The 18,491-nt window shown below is 43.7% G+C and overlaps 1 protein-coding gene across 1 annotated transcript; it reads right to left on the reverse strand.

The window, feature by feature from the left end:
* Window positions 1-77: 77 nt before the first annotated feature.
* On the reverse strand, window positions 78-2,068 carry LOC120697500. Its single transcript, XM_039980754.1, has 3 exons — window positions 1,865-2,068; window positions 1,620-1,738; window positions 78-281 (listed from the first exon to the last, which is right to left on the reverse strand). Exons 1-3 carry the CDS (start codon window positions 1,975-1,977, stop codon window positions 262-264), a joined length of 252 nt encoding a protein of 83 aa, XP_039836688.1. The 5' UTR covers window positions 1,978-2,068; the 3' UTR covers window positions 78-261.
* Window positions 2,069-18,491: the final 16,423 nt, after the last annotated feature.

Consider the following 18,491-nt stretch of genomic DNA (forward strand, 5'->3'; position numbering starts at 1 on the left):
ATCGAGCTGCAGCCTAACCAAATTTTATGCTATGGTTAAACATCACAATACACTTAATAAAATTGAGCATGGGAACGAAATTATAAGGATTATATTAAGTAGCTGGATTGAACACAAAATAAATATATTGATTTTTTGTCACTGAACTGTTTATCACCAGGAGAGGCCTTATAGTATCGTTCATAGCTTACATTAAGAACAAATGCATAAGTGCCCCCAAATTATTTGGACACATACATTACAAAAAGGGTGGTAGTGCTGTCATAAAGGCATGGAGTTTCCTGCCAACAGAAAGAAACAAGTTTAAGTGAACTGCATTACAGTAAGTTGTTAAAGACTTAAAGTTCAAAGGCATACAAAAACATGCACACAAATCATTTTACTAGTCCTGGAAGAGAAGAAAAACTGAAACATGTAGCTGCACTCTAAAGCTAAGTTCATAAGCAAATCACATGTGCTTACAACAAATGGCTTCCACAGTAAGGTAATGGATGACACAAGTATTGTTAGGCATTCTATACAATAATCACAGCACTGCAGCTAGTGAGCTGCACTGAACTTTAATTCAGAAGAACATCCATAATTCAATAATTCATGACTAATAGTTCGGCTATCCTCTTAGTTCCATGAAAATTCTTTGCTCTCAAGTTCATTTATGCTAGTTATTAAAATGAAGTGGAGTTTGAATGAGTTGGCCCTGCGTACCAAGAAAAGCCGGTGTACAAAACCAAGTTTTTAGTATAACATAGTTTAGCCTATTTGATCATTGCGATCCATGCTGAATCAAAAGATAAAGTACCAAGCTGACACATTGAACCAGGGAAAGCAGCAGAAACAGTAGTGAAACAAACTTTCGAAGTTCAATCTAGAGATGCTATGTGCTCCTAAATTATTGCTACATTTTTTAATCACTATATCCACAAGCTCGTCAACTGACACGAGATCAGCGCAAGGAATGTCAAAGATATCTATAACACCAGCAGTCACTAAAGAGGTACCATAGTGTTTTTCACAAGGTGCAAGATATGAAGATAACAAATGCTCATCATTTGTGCATAACACATGCGTATTACTTTAGGATAAATGAAAAACATCGAAGACTGCCATTTCTAGATAGAAATAGAACAAACCAAAGTTTACTAAGTAAAATAGTCAGGAAAAGCATGGAAGTGAACATTTTCAAGATGATACCTAATGTGCAAGGGATGCACATCAATATCCATCTGAAATTACCAGTTGCCTATAGAGCAGAAAAAATGGGCAAAACATGCCCTCCTCCCCTGCAATCTAACAGCCAGAATTTGTGCTTTTAGTTACAGTGGCCAATCCCATCCCAACCTACTTAACTTAAAAACAACATGATCTTATCCAATCAAATCAAGCACGTAATTTGGCCCAGCCTGTCTACCACGCTTAAAACCAGCAAATATCCGAACAAGCCACAATGCAAACATTTATATAGCACACCCAATTCCAAGCTGCAGTTAGCGTGCAAACTGCAAAAGTCAGAGCACCTGACGAAGCCAACCCCTGTTCTCACTTCCCAGACCCTCGCATCCTAAATGCCCCATGGACGACCGCAAGCCCTTCCACGATTACGGGGTAAGCAAGGACCGTACCTTGGGGGACCAGGCACCAGCTCCGCGACTCAGACGCGATGGCCGACCGCAGCCGCGCCGACGCGACGGCGCTGTGGAGCGGCAGCGCGGAGAGCAACCCGCCTGACGCCAGGGGCAACCTGCAACGCGCAACGCCCACCAATGCATGGCGGCGGTGGTACGAACAGCTAGCGTGAGCGCGCGAGAAGGAGATGTGGGAAGTGTGATACTCCGCGTCGTAGGGAGGGTGGGGGGGGGGGGCGTACCTGTTGATGCAGGATGCGCGGCGGGAGGCGGGGAGGCAGCTGCGGCGGAGGAGGGAGGAGGAGACGGCCTGGGCTAAGGCCCTAGATCGGGCGGCGACGGCCGTGGCCGCCATTGTTGCGAGGACTCCGGAGGGAGGGAGGATGAAGAGACGAGAATGGGAAGGGAGACAGCGAGGGTTTGGGGCTTTGGGCCTTTGGGTTTTACAGCAATCCCTGCGTTCTTCCATTCGGCCCATCTTCTAGTTGTGAAACGGTGCCTGTACACCAATGGACATCCACAAGGCAGTTAGGATTAGTAGTTAGTACTACGAAGGGGGCTCTTCGTCAGTTCCATATCCCTGTACAGGCGCGTTCATATGACGTCCGTACGATGCGACCCTTCACTTATATAAAACTTATGAGATCGATAACAGATGTGACAGTTGTTCTGAAATCACTTGTTCATTTACGTTTCACTTCTAACACGTTATCAGCGCTTTGCTCCTCTTGACACGGAGAAAGAGTACGCCGCACAGAGGCATTTTGCCTCTGAACACCACGATTTATACGGGAGTCGATCCGATGGACAAGAAATTATGCATTGTGGAAAATGGAACCACAAATTCTATACTTAGGAAAACAAAATATTTTCAAACTCTTATAAAGAAACAAGGAAATATTTTGATAATCGCGGGACGCAATGCAACGATAGTTGGCACTAGTCGTGCCACTATCGTACTCTCTATAACTTTTGTATCCCGATTCAAAGCGTACCCTACTAAGTTATAGAGATATCTGTCAAAACGGTTTTCATATTGAAACCGGTGATGACAATAATGAGGAATTTCTCCTCATTACTAAAACTAATGGATATGGCAAACAAATTGTTGAACAAATTCCTTCCTTTCCGTCGGGATTGTACTACACATACATTAAACCCGTACCACATGTTGCGTATAAGGTGATTTTTTAGAATGCTGATACATTCAAAACTTGGCATGACCGCCTTGGCCATCCTGGTGTAGGGATGATGAGAAAAATTATCAGCAATTCAAATGGTCATGAGTTATTGCTAAATTTCCCAAATCTTCGGATTTTATGTGCACTTCATGCGCTATAGAGAAATTGATTTTACGTCCATCACACGTTAAGATTCAAAATGAGCCACTAAACTTCATTGAACGCATTCAAGACGACATATGTGGCCCCATACAATCTACGTATGGACCTTTCGGGTACTTCATAGTTCTAATAGATGCATCTACTAGATGGTCTTATATGTGTCTTATTCACATGTAATCATGTTTTTGCAAAGATTATTGCTCAAGTCATTAGACTTAGAGCACAAAATCCTTAACATCAAATTCAATCAATTCGAATGGACAATGCTGTTGAATTTTTCTCAAAGAATTTTAATGATTATTGTATGGCTTTAGGAATTCAAGTTCAGCACTCTATCCCATATGTTCATACACAAAATGGTTTAGAAAAATCTCTTACTAAGAGAACTAAACTCATGGCAAGACCCTTACTATAAAATTGCAATCTTCCAACTTCATGTTGGGGTCATGTAGTCTTACACGGTGCAGACTTAACTCAATTGCGACCAACTACATATCACGTAGTCTCTCCTATGCAATTAGTACGTGGGAATACGCCAAATATTTTCCATCTGCGAAATTTCGGTTGCGCAGTATACGTACCGATCTCACTACCTAAGCGTACTGCTATTGGCCCACATAGGAAACTAGGGATCTATGTGGGGTATCAATCACTGTCGATTATTAAATACCTCGAACCCCTCATAGGGGATCTATTCACGGTCCGGTATGCTGATTGCATATTGTTGACGTAAAAATCAACACACTGGAATCGGAGGGTAAGTGTTCGCCAAGCTCCGGAAAGTTAACCAAGCGTGCTAATAAATTTGACCTGTAAATTGACAAGGGATAAAACAAAGTTAAATTTGAGAGTGTTTCGGCTAAAACCGATCTAATCTGTTTCTAAGCAGATAATTATGATAATGGCAAAAAACATAGGAAAAACCTACAAATCTAGCCGATATCGATAAATTGTGAATAAATCTAGACGAGAAAACAGCGATGCGCCCGAGATCAAAGCCTAGATAACTACAGCGATGCGCCAGGTAAGTAAAGCTCAAATATACTCGATTAAACAAAAACTCACCAGCAAATCAAGTCATTCGAATGTGAGACGTCCTTGATCAACTTGAAAGAACTCACCGAAAAGAAAATAGCGAAGTCGCCGACAGAAAAGTGAATTGTAAAGAGTTGTTGTATTGGATGTGTATCAACTTTTTCCTGTTCCGTACAACCGATATATATAGTCTACGCTAACAAGTCTTAGCCGGTTACGCCAAACATATTACTTGACCTAAAAGATAAAGACTTCCTAATTAAACTATACCAAAAATTACAACCGAATCATCAGAATCTTCGTAAAACTCGGATTTCCTTTTCTTTTCCTGATTCATCGGCAACTCTTCATCGGCCGATCACCAAACCGTGTGGATCAACATCTTCACGAAATATTCTTCTGGCATATCGGCTACAATTCCAGTGGCCGATCTTGACCCTATATATGTTTTGGTTTCTTCCAAATCGGCAACCTTTCCTTCATAATATCACCTTCCTTGACACGTGTCAAAAAACGGTGTCAACATATTGTTGGCATTTCTTAAGTCGATACCAGGTTTGCGATGACCTTGGTAACAACCTCAGAATTGCCTGTTGGCGGTTCTTAGTGCAATCACTAGAAATGAGGGCGCCGAACCCATTCTAACAACTGCACCCAAGGGAAGCCACTCTCGTGGTATAATCAATACGATTACAGATGGATCCGCAAGCGCACGGATATACCGTTGTAGCATTTCACCCGGAGAGTAAGGGTATCATCATTTATTTGTGTCCCAAAGGATGGCAGCGGCACATTGTGCCTCAAGCAATAGGCAAAACTCTAACAGGGGTAAGTCCAGGTAAAGAATAAGCAAGGGTAATAGGACACAACACACAACCACACTCCAAGAGTAAGGAATAAAAGAGAGAAACGACAAAAGAAAGAGACTAATCTATCCTACGTTAAGTCAGCTCGAGCTTAGGCTAGGTTAGATGTCCTAGTGCTTCTATCCAAAGTTGGGGTTATATTAGGACATGGTTAGGACTGCAGGTGCTAGGAAAATGGGATAGCGGGGAGAAGGTCCTGCACTGGAGAACGTCCAGTTCCGTTACCTCTTTGCATGAACTCCTACACCAAACCCGAACGTCGGGGAGTACGCTAAACGCAACACCGCTGTTACGCTAGATGGATAGGGCTGTCACCACCTGCCGTCTACCCCAGTCACACCATGGAGCACGGTCATATCTGAAGGATCCCGTATACCCGAGCACCACGCTCGTGTATGAAGTCACTACTCCAGTGTCCCCAGGTCTCCCACCCTTCGGATGGACAAGTAAACACTAGAGCAAGCCTAAAAGCACATCGAACCTCTATCCGTACCCGGATCATCAGGCCTAACCAAGACCTTTGCATAACTCATGAACGAACTAAGCATGAATTGATAAACTATTAAGTTAGTAAACCAATCATGACATATCTCTATATTATGAATAGAAGTCTGACAAGTCAGATACAAAGCCATACCGGGAGCCGAGGATTGCTCAACGACCCCGAGGACGACTTGCTCACTAAAGAAGAACTAGCGTAGCTCCACTACCTAGCTAAGAGAGCAAGAGAGAGGAGAGCCTTCTTGGAATGATGGAATGAGTGTGTGTGTGTGTGTGTGTGTTGAGGGGGGGAGGGGGAGAGGCCCTATTTATAGCTCTAGAGGTCGGTTCCCGCCAAATGCACATATGGAAGGTGATCAGGTGCCTTGGCCGTGACTCCTCCCCGAGATGCACTTGGACGCATTGCAGGCCAGGTTCGGCCGACCCCACCTGTCAGCCAAACGAGCTGATCTTCTGTTGGATGGTATATTCTTTGATCCTTATCCTTATCCTTATCCTCTGGTGCATTTTGCGTGGAGGCCCCGTTTCCACTGACATGTGGGCCCTCTTTGTAAGGGTGTGACGCTGGATGCGATATTCTGCGTAGTTGTACTGCGTCTGCTGCATGTTTTCGTCTTATTTCGCTCTTGCTCATCTGAAATGTACAAAACTCGAAAACAACTATGGAGCGAGGTTAGTGATACAAATATGTGAGTAAGGCATATGATTTTCCTTTATTATTGAGTATAGTGGACGGGTGAAAATGGCACTTAAGCACCGTCAACACACATGCCCCCCAGTTTCGTAGTAATTTATTTGTTGCTCTGAAATTATTTCGATCCATGATTACTCTTTTGTACCAACGCTCCAATCAGCATTTAGAGCAATTCCTCGTATCTTGTGCGCATGGCATGCTTCAGTACAATTAGGTAAAACTCTTCTTTGCCCTTGGCCTTTTGCTTCCCATCCGCACAAATCCAACGCGATGATTCATTTTCTGTCTTTTCGCCTGATTCATCTCCCCACTTTAACCCATAAATAACACCCTTTGGCTTGGCATCGAAAACAAGCCTCCATTAGCTACAACGCCTTCTACCTTCTTCTCTTCTCAGCCGAAAAACCCTAACCTCTTCTGTAGCAATGGCGGGTGCAAAGCACTCCGGCGAAGGTCCTTCCAACGACCCTCCGGCGATCTGCCACTACTGGGAGTAAGGCTTCTTCCCTCATGCTCGATTATCATGATCTTACTTGATCCTCATCTTCAGTTTCTTTAACCTTTGCGCTGGAACAACTCTCCTTCTTCCTCCGACTCCTCCAATTCGGAGGGTCCTCCCTTTCCCGGTGTCCTCAAAGACACCAAGGAATTCATCAGCCAACTTCTCTGCGAGAAGGACGAAGCTCGGCAAAATTATTCCCAGGAGACCATCAGGTCTCAGCGCCTCGCCGCCGAGCTGGAGGTGGCGCAATCTGACCGGGCGGTTTTCCGGGCCCAGCTCTCCGCCGCCGAATCCAGGGTTGCCTGTAAGTTATCTTCCCCAAAGTGACATCTTTTCTCATTCTTCAGACTTCTTTCCTGATCTCTTTCTTCAGTCCTGGGGTCGCAGGTCCAGACCCTCCACGCCGCAGCCACCACCGCCACCGGCTCGGTGACCGCTCGTGGCGACACCGTCGCCGACCTTCTGCAGGACATCTCCCGCCGCGTCCAAGAGGTCGCCGGACACAGGGTCCGCCGGGGTGCTGCTGTGACCCTCACCACAGCCCAGTACCAGTCCGGCCACGACTTCCTACAGGTGGAACGAGTTAACGTCCCACTGGGCGGCGAGGACTGGTGGGCGTTCGAGGAGCTCGCCGACGACATGGAGATGGCAGCCACATCCATCTCCGAAGATATTAGTATAGAGGCAATCATCGGCAATGTCTTCGCCGATGACTAGACTTCTAGGATTAGCATCTAGATTTCTAGGAGTAGCTTTTGATGTGTCAGTCCGATCATCTGATCGGCTTTTGTAAAAACATGATCAATGAATCAATTCCTTTTCTGTCAATCTCTGATGCAATTCTCTGAATCTCTTTGTTGCATTATCTAACCTGAATTCACACATCAATTCTGAACGTAGCCGATTTCTGATGTGTGTAGATTTTTTGCACTAAGGGCGATACATGTCATATTGGCCATTACAATTCAACCGATAACTCTGATCAATCGGCTATGCATCCACCCAAATGCTGGGATAATACTTCTTTAAATATTTCCCATTAAGAGCCCTAGAAAACTTTTCTCCTTCAAGCGTTTCCAAAATATACGCGTTGCTAGGAACGCATCGACTTATTCTGAATGGCCCTTTCTATGTTGGTGACCACTTGCCGAATTTTGAATTCTTTGTTCCTATCGGCAAAATTAATTTCCAAACCAATTCTCCCTGAGCAAAGGTTTTAATTTTCACCTTTTTGTCGTACCATCGGCCCACTCTAGCCTTATTTGCCTCAACATTCACAAGAGCTCCCAGCCGATGTCCAGCTAAATCTTCCAATTCATCTTTCATCAAAGCTGAATATTTATCGGCTGTTAACTGATCTTGAAACGTGACACGTCGTGAATCAAACTTTAATTCCCATGGGAGAACAGCTTGATGCCCATATACTAATTGATAAGGAGACACTTGCCATCCTATATGCCCACAAAGCTTCGTTAAGTACAGTATGCCATTTTCTAGGATATTCATCCATTTTTCTTTTAATCAACTTAATGACTCCTTTATTCGATGCCTCCGCCTGACCATTAGCTTGGGCATAATATGGAGAAGAATTTAGCATATTAATCCCCATTCTAGTGACGAATTCTTTAAATTCCCCAGATGTGAACATAGCACCTTGATCGGTTGTGATGGTTTGTGGAATACCAAACCGATAAATAATATATTCCTTGACAAACTCGATCATCTCCTTTGACATTACATTTTTCAGAGGAATCGCCTCAACCCACTTAGTGAAATAATCTGTGGCCACCAAGATAAACTTATGATTCTTGCTGGACGGTGGATATATCTGACCAATCAAATCAATTTCCCATCCTCTGAATGGCCATGGCTTGATTATCGGATTCATAGTAGATGCAAGAGCTCTCTGCACACTCCCAAACTTCTGGCATTCTTGGCAACCTTTATAATACGTGAAACAATCTTCTAGCATCGTTGGCCAAAAATAACTATTTCTCCTAATCACCCACTTCATTTTGGACGTCGATTGATGAGACCCACAGATACCTTCATGAATTTCACCCATCAGAACCTTCACTTCTTCTTTATCAATGCATCTAAGCAAGACTCCATCAATCGTCCTATAATACAATTCTCCTTCCAACAGCACATACTTGATTGCTTGAAATCTGATTTTTCTATCCACCTTTTTGGAGGGATCTTTCAGATAATCAACAATTTCCCTCCTCCAATCATCGGCTGCCAACTCTAAGGCCATTATCCCTTCTATCAGTCGATATCCAGAAGCATGTTGTGCCAACCAATTTGCATCACTATTATGAAATTTTGGGACATACTCGATAGTCACCTTTTTAAATTCTTTCAGCAATTGGAGACACTCTTCATGATATAAACATAGAACATCATCCTTGCATTCATATTCCCCAATTAACTAGTTGATCACTATTGACGGTCACTAACGACCCATTTTGACCGTCAACTATCGTGCAAAAGTCGAGCATCAGAAGGAATAAATGTTAGCATAGGACAATTATTTGACGAATTCCACAGATCCTGGTCTGAGAATGTGTGTAGGTAAATTTGGGCCAAAACTGCATGTAACATGCATATTATCCAAGGCATAAATTTCTGGGCCAAGCACAAGCAAGGCCAAAGGCCAAAAGGGCCCACTTGGCAGCTGCACATGAGAGAAAGACGCAGCCCATAAGCAAGGAGACACATCATCGATCCGAGGCAACACCTTCTCGACGAATCAGACGCGTTCACGATGATCTACGAGCCCACCAGAGCTACCAAACCGACTTAGCGGTGATGACCCACGGGCCCCACCGCCTCTCAGATGACACGTGGCGAGGTGTGGTTGGTCCCTAATGGCAGTTTGGCTCAATCCCCGGGCGAATGGCTGGTGGTTCCCTCCTATATATATGAGGGGATGGGGCTCAAATGAAGACACATCACACCTTCTTCTCTTGAGTTCTCACTTGAGTGAGAATTGTCTTAGGGAGTTAGGAGTAGAGGTACTCAGGAGGGGCACCAGTAACGGCGCTCTTCTCCAATTTGTACCTCTACACGAGAGTGAGGAGTCGGGGGAAGTGCCGGGCTTGTCGGCACTCTTCTCCGCTTGTACCTCGACGGATGCTAATTCAGTTGTAAGTGTTTGAGACTTTCTCTGTTTATTTAGAATTAGAGTCAAGATCGTAAGTTATCATCTCTGCCTTATATTAGTTGATGTGTATACTTAGAGAGTAGCATTTGACTCTAGAGTTGGGCTCCGGATAGAAAAGGATAACCATGTACGCCTCTAGAGTTAGTAGGGAAAGGCGTAGACGTGGTGTCTAGGCTGGACTATACCACTCAGTTGTCCGATAGTCCTACGGTTTGTAGAGGTAGTCGGCAGGTGGTGACAGCCCTGTTCGAGCCCTAGTAATCCTCCACATTCGGATATTGGATAGAGCACTATTACTAGAGCTATCGGCTTGTATAAGCCGGTCGAAACCGGTAGCTCGAAGTATAACGGTGACATGATCTCTTCTTCTAGGCATAGATTCTAGATCTTAGAAAGTCCTCTCTTTTCTATCCTCCTACACCAGTGTGTGTGTCCTTAGACAGCCTGAACTTGTAGATAGTGTACTCACATTCCCCAGTGGATAAGATACCTGGAATACTCTTGGTTGAAAGCTACAGCGGTATCCGTACGCTTGCGGATTTTATTCGTAACGTTACAAAGTACCAACAAGCTTTCTGGCACCGTTGTCGGGGAACGACAGCTACATTATCTTCGGACTCAGTCGTCCTCGTATCTTTTTCATTTTCTTTCCTTCTACCTTTACGCCCGCTATCCATGGAGCAGCTATCCTTTCCACAGCTCTCTACCCCAAGGGGCGAGTTCTCTGAGCCATCACCATTTTCCTCATCTAACCATGAATTCGACCCTGGCTTCATAGCCATGGTTCGGAAGCGACCCTTCTCCGGAGAAATTCATGAAGATCCCTATGAGCATTTGCAAGAATTCAAGGAACTGTGTTCGGGTCTAGTAATCCTAGGCATGACATAGGAAGCCTTGCGGTGGAAATTATTCCCCCTTCTCTCTTATAGAGAGGGCGGAGCAATGGTACACCCGCACGATACGAAATATGAGCAGTGATTGGGAGAAGCTTCGAGATGACTTTCGTTACTTGTTCTCCCTTACCGAACGCATAGACTCCCTACCGACCGACATCCTCGATTTTGAGCAATTAGAGAAGGAGTCCATAGGTGCAGCATGGGCTAGATTCTCACGCCTTTTGGCATCTATCCCAGATATGTCTATACCCGATGAAATATCGTTGAACATTTTCTACTCAGGTTTAGACATGGAAACTGCCCTAGAGCTTGACGTCGCCAGCGGAGGATGGTTCGCACATAGAACTCCGGAAAAAGGAAGAGACATCCTAGATAGTTTCCTAGAAGACTCTTTCTTCGCTACCGACTATAGTGAATCCCGCCGGGAGAAATCCGCATCGAGCCACTCAACACCCGAATCTGAGCCTTCATCTTCCACATCCCAATATTCGTCTGTTGAGCTCTCTCCCGAACCACGAACACCGAAGAAAGAAGAAATTCAACCTTCGGAGTTATCTTCCCGATTCGAGGATGATCCTCCGAAAAACATCCAAAATACCTCGAATCATTTTAGGCATGACAAGCCTATGAAATCGTTGTGTCTTTATAAGACCATCGATGGATTTTTTCCGCCATACACCTGCAATGGATTGGTCGAAAGAGGCAAGACGTACTTCCGAAGCAATTCGGATTAGCCCAACCTCCACGACCATCCCTTGTTTTATGAAGGGAAGTGCCATAGAAGCTCTTCACGACCCTTCTGCTGAGATTTGCATCATACCTGAGTGCCTTTTGGACACTCTTGTGGGTAACAAGCCTCTAACCCCGATCGACAAGTACCTCAAAAGTCCATCCGGACTGTTCTTTGAATGTCGGGGGATTGCAAGGGACGTGCTTATCACAGTAGACAAAATCGAGGTGCGTTTAGATCTTCTCCTAGCCCTCCCGCTAGAAAACCTTCTGGCATCTCATGGGAGCCTAGATGAAAAGCTTAGGGAAACCGGCTCGGCCACTGCTACTCCTCATCTAGAAAATCTTCTGACCAAGCCTCTTCCCGAGCAAAACCCGCTCGAGGAGATGATGCATACATCTCCGTTCATACCATCCGAGCCCGTTCTCTTGGGAGTTCTAGAATCCTATGAAGAATACGATTCGGAGGGTAGCCTTCACTCTTGTGAAGATGAACGATCATCATTATCCTTGACCGAGTTTGTGCCTCTTCCCGTTGGCCTAGAATCTGTTGTTCTCGACCTTGATCGAGATACAACTATGATCTTTCACGATGAACCTCTTGAGATGGAGAATCAATGGGCCAAGGAATCTTGTGAGGCGCTGACTCTGCAGATCAATGAAAAGGATTCCTCAAATGAACATGGGAATTTCACTTTTGACATACCATGTAAACCATGCTCATTCAATGCAACTCCAGAGTCAGGCATGCTTAGTGCACCGTACACACATGAGGACTACAACCACCTTATAGTTCTCTTCTGCAAAATTTTCAAAAGGTTGGTTGTAGATGTATATGTTTATTGTAAACATTGTAGATTTCGTGGGTGCACTGTGGCACTAACCTTGTAGCTAGCTGCAACAATTGGTGGTGAAACAAAGACCCATCACCAATGATGGCTGCAAGAGCATGTTCTAGGATATAGTTTTCCTTCGGGTATTTTTGGTTGCTAACCTTTCTAGGGGAAGATCAAGAAGAATGACGGACAAACAACACCTACGAACATGAGAGCTACACCGACTACAACACCTCGATATGCCTTGATGAAGAACAACTACAGAAGGAGACTTGAACTCCATACACTTGAAGTTTTGCAAACTCCAAGTGTGGGGGTGGTATGTGAGTACCCCAAAGTAAGTTCTTTTCTCAATTCATATCTTTTCTTGGAATTTGTGTATGTCCTCGCATCTTGCTCTATAAAAAAATAAAAAAAAGAGAGGAGTTGCCTTGGTGACAACATTGAGTCTGCGTCAACAAAATGCCGTGGTAAGTACTCTCAATGTCCTGCTTTTGACATTAAACAAAGCCCTGCCGGGAGGTCGCCCGAGGATCACCAGGTTCATGCTCATGCCTTTCTCTCTTCGAATAATGCTAAATCATGCTCCATGCTTCCTTTATCTGTCCTTGTATGCTCTAGTTTGGATGTGTGTTCGAAAACACATTCATAGGCATTTTAAACCAAGCATGGTGCTTGGGTTAAAATGTCTTCTTCGGTCAAACTGACATGGTGTCAAGTTTGACTGATGAACCTCAAAGTTAATACTTGTATAGATATTGGTTGTATATGTGGACTAACCCCTGCAGGAAAATCAAATCCAATTGGGTGAGTCATTGAGTTGAATTCAAATGGGAAGGTAAGCCAAGGTTTTGGATTAATGTTGCACAACATACTCATGTTGGTGCAATCATAATTCAGCCTTGCTTGAGTAAGTATTTTGGTGAGATTAAATTTTAGTTCAAATAAATTTTAGGAGCTCCCTGGTTCTTAAAACTGGTAGAGCTATTAGTTTGTTTCCATATTTTTGTTTTTGAATAAGCACCAGGTACAAGAATAAGTGTGGGGGAGATCTCTCAGAACTTTCAAGCTTATACACTCGAGATCTCCCACAACACGTGCACAACACCGAACGAACCAAAATGCAAAAAGCCAAGATGAATCAGAGCTAGTATTGGGCAGTGGAACCTCAGGTTTGGCTGACTAGCACCAGCTCCGATCATCTTCATCGCGACAGTTTGTGCACTCTACCCCTCATACTCTCCCTAACCTATGAGTTTAAATGAAATCTTGATCAATCACGAACATTAAACTCAAGGTATCCTCTGGTTCTGTGCTTCTCAATGATTGGCTTGCATACCTTTTATTCTTTCCTGCGCCTGAGCTTGTGAATCATATCTTAGGGAACCCATAATTATTAAGTTGTTGACTAGTGAGATATGGTTTGATGAAAGAATTCTTGCTTTATCTACTTATGTGTCTGGGAACTTTTTATCAAAAGGAAAAACCTCCATAGCTTTACAACTCCACGTGCTTGTCCTACCAAAGCCACATGTTGATCTCCTCGATACAAATCTTTACACATATGTGCCTTGTTGTTGCTTTGAGCTTCTTCAAACTTTGTGACCCTAGTGAGATGTCTTTTCATACTTGTTTGATCAAGATCATGTGCACTCCACCAGCTAAACTTCTACACTAGAAGTTAGCTATGCCATTCCATCCATCCACAAAATAAAACTCCATGTTTAATGATCTCTCTCTCTAGTATCTTTCAAATGAGGCATGGGCTATCAAAAAAAAGAGAGAAAGATGGCATGCCCAAGAAGCATGACCCAACAAAAATTAGACACATAATGGTCTAAGGAAAAAAAAGAGAAAAAAGAGATATACAATAATATAGCTATGTCCTCATGTTATCCAAATAAAGGAGAGAGAGATCCATAGAAGGAGTATTTCATTTAAATCATCCACCTTTCATATGTGCACAATCTTGATCAACTTGTTTGATTTGTCATCTCCATGGATCCATTGTTTGATTTTGTAATATATGTGACACAAGTGCATGCTTCCATTTCTCCTAACATGAGCTCCACATAAGCTATCTTTAGAAGTAGGGTGAAAACAAGCAATGCTTTGGTGAGGATATAAACACAATAAGTGACATGAGAGATCCTATGGAGAAGTAAAGCTATGGTTGGTCTTTGCAAAAATATTTTCAAACCCTAGCCATATAGCAGGAAAGTGAAGGAAATTGAAGTCAACACCGTTCCGCTCTTCAACTTCCCAAATAATTCATAGTAGACACACCAAAATTCACAGGCAAAGGTAAGGCCTAGAATAATCTGTATGCAGGTATCATATCATATGAAGTTAGGTCCGCCTTAGTTCTTGCCTTTACTTGAGGATGAGCAAAGATTTAAGTGTGGGGGATCTTGTTGACAGTCACTAACAACCCATTTTGATCGTCAACTATCGTGCAAAAGTCAAGCATCAGAAGGAAAAAATGTTAGCATAGGAGGATTATTTGACGAATTCCACAGATGCTGGTTTGTTTGGGCCAAAACTGCATATAACATGCGTATTATCCAAGGCATAAATTCCTAGGCCAAACACAAGCAAGGCCAAAGGCCAAAAGGTCCCACTTGGCAGCTGCACATGAGAGAAAGACGCAGCCCATAAGCAAGGAGACACGTCATCGATCCGAGGCAACACTTTCTCGACGAATCAGATGCGTTCACGAGGATCTACGGGCCCACCAGAGCTACCAAACCGACTTAAGACAGGCCCTTACCCATATACATGACATGGGGGCCCATCTAGCAGCCATCTGACCGAAGACCGGGCCAAACGGGCCCAGCCCACGGTCGGCCGACCTAGTGGTGATGGCCCACGGGCCCCACTGCCTCTCAGATGACACGTGGCGAGGTGTGGTTGGTCCCCAATGGTGGTTTGGCTCAATCCCCGGGCGAATGGCTGGTGGTTCCCTCCTATATATATGAGGGGATGGGGCTCAAATGAAGACACACCACACTCACACATCACACCTTCTTCTCTTGAGTTCTCACTTGAGTGAGAGTTGTCTTAGGGAGTTAGGAGTAGAGGTACCCAGGACAGTCGCCGGTAATAGCATTCTTCTCCAATTTGTACCTCTACACGAGAGTGAGGAGGAGTCGGGGGAAGTGCCGGGCATGTCAGCACTCTTCTCCGCTTGTACCTCGACGGATGCTTATTCTGTTGTAAGTGTTCGAGACTTTCTCTGTTTATTTAGAATTAGAGTCTAGATCGTAAGTTATCATCTCTACCTTATATTAGTTGATGTGTATGTTTAGAGAGTAGCATTTGACTCTAGCGTTGGGCTTCGGATAGAAAAGGATAACCCTGTACGCCTCTAGAGTTAGTAGGGAAAGACGTAGACATGGTGTCTAGGCTGGACTATACCACTTAGTTGTCCGATAGTCCCATGGTTTGTAGAGGTAGCCGGCAGGTGGTGACAGCCCTATTCGAGCCTAAGTAATCCTCCACGTTAGGATATTGGATAGAACACTATTACTGGAGCTATCGGCTTGTATAAGCCTGGCGAAACCGGTAGCTCGAAGTATAACGGCGACGTGATCTGTTCTTCTAGGCATAGATTCTTGATCTTAGAAAGTTCTCTCTTTCCTATCCTCCTACACCAGTGTGTGTGTCCTTGGACAGCCTGAACCCGTAGATAGTGTACTCATGTTTCCCAGTGGGTATGATACCCTGGAATACTCTTGGGTGAAAGCTACAGCGGTATCCGTGTGCTTACAGATTTTATTCGTGATGTTACAAAGTACCAACAATCACCAGCATAGAATCCCCAAATATTTCAACTGCATTGACTTTGATTTCTCGAAGTAATTAAATTCCTTTGAGAATAGCATGATATTCAGCTTGATTGTTGGTTGTAGATGCTTCAATTGGAAATGAGAACTCAAAATTTGCCCCCCGAGGGGAAATCAGCACCACACCAATTCCAGAACCATTTCCACACAAAGATCCATCAAAAAATAAAGTCCAAGGAACAAGATCTACCATGGTTAGTTCCGATCCACAATGTTGCACGACAAAATCGGCTACGACAAAATCGGCTACGGCTTGACCCTTAACTGCTTTAGCCGATTCATATCTCAAATCAAATTCTGATAGAGCTAAAATCCACTTCCCTATTCTCCCATTTAAAATCGACAACAAGTGCATATATCTAATCACATCATCTTTGCTCACGACAACACACTCAGCCGATAATAAATAATGTCTAAGCTTAGTGCAGGAAAAATATAAGCAAAGACATAATCTTTCAACCGGAGAATATCTGGTTTCAGCATCCAGTAGTCTTCTACTCACAAAATATATAGCCCTTTTTTTCCCTTCAAACCCTTGAATAAGGGCCAATCCAATAGCACGCTCAGTAGCAGATAAATATAATTTAAACGGCTTGTGCTTTTGGGGAGGAACCAACACCAGAGGATTCATCAAATAATGTTTGATTTCATCCAAGGCTTTTTGATGTTCTTCTCCCCACACAAACTCTTGATCGGCCTTCAACTTCAGTAATGAACTAAACGGCTGAATTTTTCCAGATAAATTAGATATAAATCTCCGAATAAAATTAATCTTGCCGATCAATGACTGAAGTTCAACTTTTGTCGTAGGGGCTTCAACTTTATCAATAGCTGATATAGTCTTCCGACTAATCTCAATCCCTCGCTCATGCACCATGAAACCCAAGAATTGGCCAGCTGACACACCAAAGGCACACTTATTTGGATTCATCTTCATGCCATGCCTTCTTGTACACTCCAAAGCTTTACGCAAATCAGCCAAATGTTCTTGGTACCCCTTTGACTTCACAACCACATCATCAATGTATATCTCCACAATCTTGCCGATAAGTTCATAAAAAATATAATTCATAGCTCTCTGATATGTAGCACCAGCATTCTTTAATCCGAAGGTCATGACTACCCATTCAAATAAATCAAGATGCCCTGGACATCTAAATGCAGTCTTGTGAATGTCTTCTTCTGCCATGAAGATTTGATTATACCCAGCATTGCCATCCATAAAACTGATTACTTTGTGTCCAGCGGCAACATCCACCAACATATCAGCTATCGGCATAGAATAACCATCCATCGGTGTGGCTTTATTAAGATTCCTGAAATCAATGCAAACTCGCAATTTTCCATTCTTCTTGTAAACAGGAACCACATTAGAAATCCATTCGGCATAGCGAGACTGCTGAATAAAGTTGGCTTCAATTAACCGTGTGATCTCGGCCTTTATATCTGGCAAATTTTTAGGATTGCACCGTCTTGCTCCTTGCTGATATGACCGATATCCTGGTTTTATAGGTAAACGATGCTCAACAATAGATCTATCCAAACCAGCATCTCATAATACTTCCAAGCAAAACAATCTTTGTACTCTTTTAACAAATTCTTCAACTCTTATTTGTACTCGAGATCCAAATTAGCACTAATAAATGTCGACCTTGGTCTATCACCATCTCCAATATATATCTCTTCTAGCAAATCGGCCGATGTAAACCCATGCCCTAGTTTCCATTCTTCTTCTAGGAACTCATCAATTAAGAATATGAAGAACCGACTGCTTGGATCGGTGTAGACTCATCACCAGCCGATGAACCATCATCATGTTCACCATTGGCTTTGGTCTTAACACGCCAAACTTGTGTTTTGACTCCTTTCTTGCTTAGAGTCTGCTCTTGTTCTTCTTCTATGATCTCCAGCTGGCGTAATCTCTAAACATGCCTCTTTTGTGACCTGGTCAAACCCCATGGACACCATTGAGGTTGACTAGTGCGATCTATATCAGGCTCTCGTTCTGGATCTCTACGCATCGGCTGATCATCTTGCACCCTGTCATCGGCCATTTGTTCTAGCCGATCATGCGCAGGTACTCTTCTTCCAGCAGGGTCACGTAGCATGGTTCTGCCCTCCAGTCGATCATGCACCGATACCTTTTTTCCTAGCTGATCATGCATAGGAGTACACTCACGTCCGTAAGACTCATCACCATGACGTGACTTCTTATATGATCGACTGATTTGACCATTGCACTCGGGACAATCATTTGCCGATGGCAATGTCAATCCTTCTTCCTAGCAGTAAACAAAGAAAGGACACCTCCAATGTTCTTTCTCACGACGTGCCTCCTCTTCTCTGCGCTGTTGTCTTTCATGGTCACGCTGGAACTTGTTCAATAGCATCTGAGACGTAACATGCCTCCGTGGCGCCGAAGAATGTTCGACCTCTTCTTGTGGACTCTTTTCTTT

The sequence above is a fragment of the Panicum virgatum genome, chromosome 1K (assembly GCF_016808335.1).
Source record: "Panicum virgatum strain AP13 chromosome 1K, P.virgatum_v5, whole genome shotgun sequence".
Lineage (NCBI taxonomy): Eukaryota > Viridiplantae > Streptophyta > Magnoliopsida > Poales > Poaceae > Panicum > Panicum virgatum.

What these genes read in the sequence shown, in the direction of transcription:
- LOC120697500 (XM_039980754.1), bottom strand. Translation starts at nt 1,977, where the DNA reads ATGGCGGCCACGGCCGTCGCCGCCCGATCTAGGGCCTTAGCCCAGGCC. An exon ending in CGCGCATCCTGCATCAACAG is followed by an intron (nt 1,739 to 1,864) that starts GTACGCCCCCCC and finishes TGCGCGTTGCAG; the next exon opens with GTTGCCCCTGGCGTCAGGCG. An exon ending in CTGGTGCCTGGTCCCCCAAG is followed by an intron (nt 282 to 1,619) that starts GTACGGTCCTTG and finishes TTCTGTTGGCAG; the next exon opens with GAAACTCCATGCCTTTATGA.